The 8,915-nt window shown below is 54.5% G+C and overlaps 1 protein-coding gene across 1 annotated transcript; it reads right to left on the minus strand.

The window, feature by feature from the left end:
* Positions 1-684: 684 nt before the first annotated feature.
* Positions 685-4,396, minus strand: GADD45A (growth arrest and DNA damage inducible alpha). Its single transcript, XM_027874044.1, has 4 exons — positions 4,293-4,396; positions 3,559-3,660; positions 2,874-3,114; positions 685-1,330 (listed from the first exon to the last, which is right to left on the minus strand). Exons 1-4 carry the CDS (start codon positions 4,334-4,336, stop codon positions 1,217-1,219), a joined length of 501 nt encoding a protein of 166 aa, XP_027729845.1. The 5' UTR covers positions 4,337-4,396; the 3' UTR covers positions 685-1,216.
* Between the last annotated feature and the right edge of the window lie 4,519 nt (positions 4,397-8,915).

Genomic DNA, 8,915 nt, shown 5'->3' on the forward strand with positions numbered 1-8,915 from the left:
GGGGATGAGTTGCTGTTTGCCAGGGAGCCCCATTTTCTTTCTCCCCGTAAGCTTTTTTTTAAGGGAAAAGGAGACCATTGGTGGGGCAGTGGAAGGGAAGGCCTAATCCCCAGGGTTACATCAGCCCCTGGCTAAAGTACACAGTAGCCCAAGGTCACATCCACCCTCGGACCAATTCCGAGAGCACAACACGCCTCACTAGACATCCATTTGCATCAGTTTAGACAAGCTCGCCTCCATCCCGCAGCCCAGCTTCAAGTGGAGGTTTGGGGACTTCAACTTTACCAATTCCGGCCTTCTTCCCTCCCCCTCCCCACCAAATCCCCTCTATCCCATGCACACAGCTGCAAGGGAGGAGGGCCACTGCTCCCCGGGGGCGGTTGCTGCAGGGCCCCAGAAATCCCAGAAATCTTTGCCAGGCCACCCCGGCCCTAATGTTCCCGAGATAAGCCAACCCTGCTATGGGCAAGATTAAGCACAGAACTAGAGCCGGAAGTCCCGTCCTTAGCTACGCTTGCAAAGATACCACCCTCCCCCCCCCCCCCCCCCCCCCCCCCCCCCCCGTCGTCTCCCGGTTGGAGCTTGGGCAGGGGGAGGAGCTGACTTGGGTTTTCTCCCTCCCCCAACAAATAATTCCAGTAAACAAAAACCAAGTGCAATTACTCTATATCAGTTTATTGCAGGTATTGTATTCCAAAAATTTATAGCATAAATAACCTTTCATGTCATAAAATAACTTAGTACAATTCATAATAAAACTCCAAGAATTTAAACATCCCATCAAAATACAATAAAATATGGTTTTTAAAATATAATTAACCCCTTTGCTCTTTCATTTTAAGGGCACATAAACCAAAAAATACCCAAACTACTGCTGTACATTTAAACTTCAACAATGCATATTTGGTTTATCTCAATGTAACTCAACCATCCTAAATGAATACATTTTCCCCCTTCCTGCATGGTTCTTTGCCAAAATTTTTTTTGTTCCTTTTGACTTTGGCTTGTTTCCAAACAGCTTCAGTCTTTTCATTCTCTTCTCTTTCCTTCTGCAAAGTCATCAATCTCCGGTCCCCAAGAACGTGTAGTTGGACTCAGCCTACTGGACATCAATTTCTGTAATCCTTGCATCAGTGTAGGGAGTTAGCTTGAGTAACTACAAAGGTATTTCAAAACTTCAGTGCAACTGGGCTCAGTTACTTTCAGTGGGAAGCCATCACCGTTCAGGGAGGTTAATCACCGGCACCCACTGATCCATGTATCGGCTTTCCCGGCAAAAACAAATAAGCTGACTTAAGGCCGGATCCTTCCATTGAGAAGAATGTGGGTTCTGGAAAGAAATTAATACTTCTGTTTAGAAAACTGGTAGTGCATTTTTAAAAATCCAAGCATTTGCTAATAACAACCAGGACACTGTTTGTGAGGGGTAAGAGGAACCTGGGAAGGTCCATTTCCTACTAAGAGTCTCAGTGAAATTAACATAAGGCTTCTCCACCCCGTACTGCTGGCTGGAGGGGTTGCTATGGGAAACGCCCAGAAGCCTCAGGTTAATGCCTTAACGGGGAGGGGAGGTCAGGGGGGGAAACCTGTACCGGGGCTTCCAGAATAGCTGGGCTGGACTCCACTCCCCCCACCAACCTCTCTCTAGCCAGCCTTACAAAATAACTATATAAAAATGCACTATCATTCCTTTTTCTGGACTTGATCCAAGCATCTCAAAGGCCACGTTCTCTGGTCAGAGCACAAGGCCGGCCACACAAGCATCGGTTTGCATGAGTGATAACTATCTGTCCATATGAATGACGCCCTCTTGCACAATTGTGCACTGAGCACAGGGTGGCCCCTTTCTTTGCACAGAAGGCAGATCGGGCTGCAGCTGGGAGTCTAAGCTCCTTGAAGGCAGTGGCTTTATTTTTCATGGTTATTGAAGCTATCTGGAGAAGTGTTTTCATGGCTTCTCTGTAAGGACTGGGGTACAGCAGCCACATGCGTGAGTTCACCCATTCAAAGCATCAGCTCGATTTCATAATAGTTAAGCTACATACCGCTTGCTGCACTTAAAAAAAAAAAAGAAAAAAGAGAAGAACCTAAGAGCCAGCCAGAAAAAAAAAAGAAAACAAGCTGTTTACTCTCTGGCTAGCTTTAAAAGCATTAATATTTAAAAGGCCAAAAATAAGTGGAAAGCAGACCTTCCCAGATCAATGAAGCTGGACGGCTTGATGGTCCCCTTCCAGCTCCAAATATAAGCTCCTAGGAGCTTTACCTCCAAACTCAGGACTTGACTACCCTCCAACAGGCATCCAGGTTTTAAAAAAAAACCCTCCCTTTTTCAAAAAATGCAAGTTTTCAGTGAAAATTTCCACTCTCCTCCCCAATGGACTTCCAGGGAATTAGCAACGTCTGCCTCTTCCCTCCCCCCCTACAGTGTTCCTATTTATAGCTCGGACTGGCAGAGAATAGAGGTGACTCCTTAATGAGGGTGAGCCAGGAATTTACTTGGCTTTATCTAATCTGCGCTGCTAAAAGAATTAGTCACGGGAGGCGGACAGACAGGAGGAGGTAACCGGGAACTCGGGGTGCTGACTCATGCCTAGGGATCTCTTCCGACCGGGCTGGGGCTGCCGCAGCCCTGGAGAGAAGCAAACGTGTTTGGGCATGTTCTGTACTCACAGAGCCTTGATGATGAAACCAGCACTTTTCGGTTGAAAGTCCAGCCGGCCTTTGAAGTGGGGCAAAAGGCAGCCCCCCCACTTTGGGTGCCGGCGCTAGCCGGGCTGCAATCAGGTGATAATCAGGTGGAGGCTGCCCCCTCCCCCTCCAGCAGGCCGAGGGGGGGCCAGAGCCCGCCTTCAGGGCCCCGGGCTCGCGCTTACCGTCACCAGGACGCAGTGCAGGTCCGGGGGCTGCTCGGCTCCCCCGCCCGAGGCGGCCGCCGAGCCACCCGTCCCCAGCAGCAGCAGCTCGGCCAGGCGCCCAGGGTTGCTGACCCGCAGAATGTTGATGTCATTCTCGCAGCAGAAAGCCTGGATGAGGGTGAAATGGATCTGCAGGGCCACGTCCCGATCGTCATCCTCGTCCGCAGCCAGCAGGCACAGCACCACGTTATCGGGGTCCCTGAAGCGGGAGGGGCGCCCAGACAGTCAGGGGCTGGGGAAGGGGGCAGGGAGAGCTCCTCCCCCGCCCCCCCCCACACACTTGCAGCCAACATAACCGCCAAGGCCACACGCAGCGCTCCAGAGAGGCACACGCTGGCAGGCGCGCAGCGAACACGGCCACGGCGCCCCGGCCAGCTCCCTGACGCAGGTACAACGCGTGCACACCACGCAGGGACTCGCTCCCACACGCAGGCCCTCAGCCGCCCTATCACAGAGAGCTGCCAACATAGAGGAGTTCCCAGCAGCAGAGTTTGGAAAAGGCCGGACTAACAAAAGAGGGGGAGTGTAACAGGAACGTAAACAAGCAAGCATGCCCAGAGTGGGTCGCGCTGTAGGGAGAGGAGTACAGTGGGGCGCGGAGGGGGAGGGGAGACAGGTGCGCGCCGCCCCCCGCCCCACTTACACGTTGAGCAGCTTCGCCGCCTCGTAGACCCCAACCGTGATACTTCGCTGACTCAAGGCTTTGCTGAGAACCTCCTCCAGGGCATCACCGACCTTGTCCATCCTGACAGCGGGCACACGGGAAGCAGGTCCGTCAGTCACACCCAGGGCGCAGGGCCAGGCCCAGCCTTACCCCCACCCCAGCCCCGTGCCCCTACACACAATTCCACAGCCAGGCTGCCAGCCGGGATCCCCGGGGTGCCACGCAGGGCGCAGCTGGGCATTAACTTCTGCAAACCCGACTCCCCTCCCCCGCCACCAACACCGCACTCGGGCGATCCCCTCCCCACACTGCCCTGGCAAACACCCACACGAGCATGCCCACGTCCAAGTCCACACGCTCACTGGCCGGGTAAGAAAAGTGCCATTTCCCACTCGCCGCCCTCCCCCCCCACCGGGGACACTTCCCGTCCTCGGAGCTCAACCCACACCCCAAGCTGCAAACCGCAGGCACCACCGGCGGGAGGGGGCTGGGGACCCGCGACGGCCACACGGGACCTGGCAAGGACTTCCTCGGCCGCGTCCCTCCTCCCAGCTGGATGCCCGGGGGTAGCAGCTCAGCCAGCCCACCTGCTCGTCCCTCACCTTCCGTTCCCCCACCGCTGTTCGTGCTTAAGGCAAAGCACAGCCCGGCTCAGCACTGCCCGCAGCCCCCGGTCCCCTTCCCAGAGAGGGCAGCGCTGCCCGCCTGCTCACCCTTCAGTTTTCTGTTCTCCGGCCGCGAATTCCTCCAAAGTCATATTGCACAGGCAGGTCCTGTCCCCGTCCCCCTCCCCCTCCCCCTCCCCCCCGGAGCGCGGCGTGCGCTGCAGCAGCTGCTGCTGCCCCTGCCTCTGCTGCTCCTGCCCCTGCTGCTGCTGCCCGGGTCCCCGGCGCCCCGGCTCTGCGCTGCTCTCGTCCCGGGAGCCGTGCACCAGCTCCAGCTGCAGCAGCAGCAGCAGCAGCGCTTGCTAGGTGGCTAGCTCTCTCGCTCCGGCCGGACCACCCCCGGGCCGTCGCCGCAGCTGCTGCGGCCGCCCCCTCCCCGCCGGCGGCGGATCGCTCGCTCCCTAGGCCACTAACCCCCTCGGGCCGCACCACCAGACTGCAGCTGCCCCACAGCCAGTGAAGGACAAAGAGCCCGGCTGGCTGGAGTTATCCTACCAACACCCAGCCAATCAGCTCCCTCCTCATTTGCATGCGAGGCGCCCATTGGAAGATGCAAATCAACCCTCTCGGGCAATTTGACCTTCGCGCCGAGGCTCAGCCCGAGAGAGAGACACAGAGACAGAGAGACAGCCCAGCGGAAGGGGCGGGGCCTGAGTAGGGGCGTGGCTAAGGGAGCAGGAGGCCCGGGGAAGGGGCGGAGAGAACGCCCTGCCTCGCCCTTGCCATTGGTCCGGGGCGGCTGAGGAGGCGGGGCCCTGGAGCAGAGCGGGGCGGGGGAAGAGAGTTTGTCAATCTAGCTCAGCTCGGAAGGCTTCAGGTGTCTTTCTGGCCAGCGCACGTTTTCGTCTGTGTTGGTTTCGTGTCCTTTTGTTTGCAAGGCTCGCTCTTAAAATCCCTTTGCAGGGCTCATGACTCCCCACACCAGTAATTATGAGCAAGGGCAGGTCCCACATAAAAAGAAAAAGAGGGTGGCCTGCCCTCGGGGGCAAAGTCTGCCTGCCAAGGTTGTTTGTGCCGGTCTGGGCAAGGGTGCTTATTATTAGGGCGATGATCTCGGTGCCACGGTGGCTGCATGGGCTTATTCTGGGAAGAGCCAGGGCTGCAGCGGGTGCAGTGGCAGTCCCCACAGGCCTCTTGGGGGGCGCTGGAGAGCAAAGGCCAGCTCCCTTCCGGGGGGTGGGGGAGGAGGGGGCCGCCCAGCTGCCGGGCCTGTAACCCTAGAGGAGAGGGACATGTGCATGTGGGAGAGCTGCAGGCAGCAGGGCCCCCGCACTGTGGCCAGGGCAGCCCCGGGTCACCTTTGGTATTCAAGCTGCGGTACCAGCCCTTGCCTGGAAAAATGCATGGCACCCCCGGCACCGGAGCGGTGCCCTGAGTCGCCCTTTGTGTGTGAACTCGCTTCTCCTACTGCCCTACATACACACACACACACACACACACACACACACACACAATCTCGCTGTAAATTATTGACATTGCAAATGCTGAGTCATGAAGCTATGGGACATTTTGAGTCATATGCAAAAGTTTCACCCCCGTGATAATGGGAGCCTGGGGGAGGGGCGGGGTGGCCTGCACTTTGTTAGAATAATAATAATGATAACTGGAAAGTTAGGCAGCTGACATTTTTTATAGTGCTGTAAGGTTTGCAAAATGCATATATTAGCTCCTTTGATCCTCACAACAACCCTGGAAGATGGGCGCTGTTATGATACCCATTTTACAAATGAGCCACTGAGGCTGAGATGAAGGGACTGGCCCAGGGTCACTCAGCTAGTAAGTGTCAAGGGTAGAATTTGAACCTCTGTCTTCATAATATTAGTTAGCACTTTACCAAGGCCTCCCTGAGGACTCTGGGAGGTAGGTACCATCATCATTTCCATTTTACAGACAAGGAAATTGAGGCAGAGGGAGGTGATGTGACTTACCCAGAGGCAAACAGCAAGCATCTAAGGCTGGACAGTCCCACTGAGGCCTCACGGTGACTCTGAAAGGATCAGCTCCCTTTTCCAGCCTGGCTTCCCCCTTTCCTATCTCACTCCCTCTGGTACTTCCGGCTTTATTCCCAAAAAGCTCCCCTATATCCCTCTACTTTTCAGTCGGTGCTATTATTATCATGCCCATTTTACAGATCACAGAAACGGAGGCTAAGTTAAATGACTTGCCCAAGCTCACACAGTAGTAAAAAAGGCCACAGATGAAGGGCTGGAAGGGATCTTAGAAACCGTCTCATCCATCCCATTCATTTTTTAACAGATAAGGAAACTGAGGCCCTAGGGGTAGCTAAGTGACTTGGCCAGGGTCACGCAGGTAGTAAAATGTCTGAGGCAAGATCTTGTCCAGACAAAAACAAGCATTTTAAAGTACCTACTATGTGCTGGGTGCTATCAAACCCTCTGCTGCCTCCTGACGAAAATACCAGCTTTCATAGGATAGCCTAAATGCACACGTCTGCAGAGCTGTCTCTTAGACCATCTAAAATCACCCAAAATAGTGAAAATGCTTCCCGGGGGCTGGTAGGTCCTAACAGGGCTGGCGGGCTGAGGTCACCTCGTGGGCAAAGGTCGAGGCAGCTGGCTCTTTGGCTCACATTTATGTCTTTCTTGTTAAATTTCCGGTTCTGTTTTTCCTGATAGGACGGGGACAGGCTGAAGGTGGGTTACGTTGAACATTCAGCCTGATTCCTGCCCTGGCCTGAGAAGTGGGGGAGGGAGGCAGGCCTGGCCTCCACCGTATTCTGGTGGAGATCAGCCCTCTGGGACTTGCAGTCCCAGCTTCTCCCCACTTCTCAGCTAACAACAGTCACAGCTTTCTTTTTTTAATCATCTGTAAAGACAATTTTTAGCATTCATTTTTTAACAGTCATAGCTTCTGAGTTTACAAAGCACTTGACAAGTATTATCTCAAATGATCGTCACAATGATCCCTGGGAGGGAAGTGTTATTATTGTGCCCATTTTACGCATGAGGAAACTGAGGCAAGCAGCAGCTAAGTGACTTGCCCAGGGTCGCATAGGATCTCTCTCTCGAGGCTCGATTTGAACTCACGTCCCTCCCGACTTCAGTCCCCTCCTCAGTGCCTCTGGAACCCAACCGTCCTGCTAGATTCTTCTACTACTGCCACGTTTCTCAAACCTTGGCCTCATCTCCATGTGTACTGTCACCAACCTAGTCCAATAGCTTGCTGGACGGTCAGAGCAGCTCCCAAAGGTCCCGCCTCTACTCCGTCCTGGCTCCAAGCCATAGAAACTGCTTTGGGGGTGCACTGATCTGGGGGTATTTCTCCTCCTGTGCTCAGTCCTCACTTTTGCCCACTGAGTCAAGGTCAGACCATCTGTACCGCCTCCCCTGTCTAGCTCATCCCGCTCACCTCCGTGCACCAGAAAGAACTCGGTACCCCATTCTGCCGTGAGCTCCTGGAGGGCAGGCAGACACTGGGTCTTTGCCTTTCTTTGTCGCCCCAGGGCTTAGCTCAGTGCCGCACACACAGCAAGTGTGGAATAAATGCTTGTTGACAGATTGACTGACCTAGAGGATTCTCTGTCCCACGCTTGTAAACCCCTAGCGAGGCTCCAGCCCATGCCTGGCGTTTCTTTCTCTCTGTCTCTGTCTCCTCTGTCTCTCTCTGTCTCTGTCTCCTTCTCTGTCTCTCTCTGTCTCTGTCTCTCTCTGTCTCTGTCTCCTTCTCTGTCTCTCTCTGTCTCCTTCTCTGTCTCTGTCTCTGCCTCTGTCTCTGTCTCCTTCTCTGTCTCCTCGATCTCTCTCTGTCTCTATTTCTGTCTCTGTCTCCCTCTCTGTCTCTGTCTCCTCTGTCTCTCTCTGTCTCTGTCTCCTCTGTCTCTCTCTGTCTCTGTCTCCTTCTCTGTCTCTCTCTGTCTCTGTCTCTGTCTCTGTCTCTCCTAGAGTACTATTGGTTTTTCCCTCGGCAGTGATGTTGAGGCAGAGGGAATATCATTGCAGGAATTCTGGCTCAGGTGTAGGACCAGAGGACCTTGGGTTCCTCCCACCTCTGATATTCTTCCATCCCACCCCTTAAATCTATGATCTGCCCCTCATGGGGTCTCTGTGTCCCCATCTGAAAAGTGAGCAAGCCAGATGTGACGACCTCTTGGGCCCCTTCCAGCGCCAAAGGTCCTTCCGTGCAACATAGGATGCATGGCCTGTGACGTGACGTGGCTTGACACGTCCTATGACATGACATGACATGACATGGCTCCGGGCACTTTGCAAAGGGCGGGTCTCTGCCTCCAGATCTGCTGTTCCCTGCCTGGAAACGGCTGTGCTGGAAGCTGTTTTATCATCATTGTGCTCATTACTGGGCCCAGCTCCAAGGTTTCCAGCATTTCCTCCGTGGTGCTTTGCTGTGATTTCTAGCTCAGATGCTCACTTACATCATCCCTGCCCTTTGCTGCTTAATTCACCCGCCACGGTTTCATCCCTCACTGCCTCCCTGACATGGAGCCACTTCTGCATGTCCCACAAACAGGTCGTGAGGTGGGGAGCCTGCCTATTGTTCCACAAGGAGCAAGAGCTGAGATTGATACCGTGAAGGTTTGCAGGATATTTGATGAACCTTCACCGCTGGAGCCTCTCAACAGACCTGAACGGTGGTTGCTACTTGTCTTGTAACGCCCACTTTACAGATTAGGACTGAGGCTCGGAGAGTTTAACT

Source organism: Vombatus ursinus, unplaced genomic scaffold (genome assembly GCF_900497805.2).
Source record: "Vombatus ursinus unplaced genomic scaffold, bare-nosed wombat genome assembly UNPS02014804.1, whole genome shotgun sequence".
Lineage (NCBI taxonomy): Eukaryota > Metazoa > Chordata > Mammalia > Diprotodontia > Vombatidae > Vombatus > Vombatus ursinus.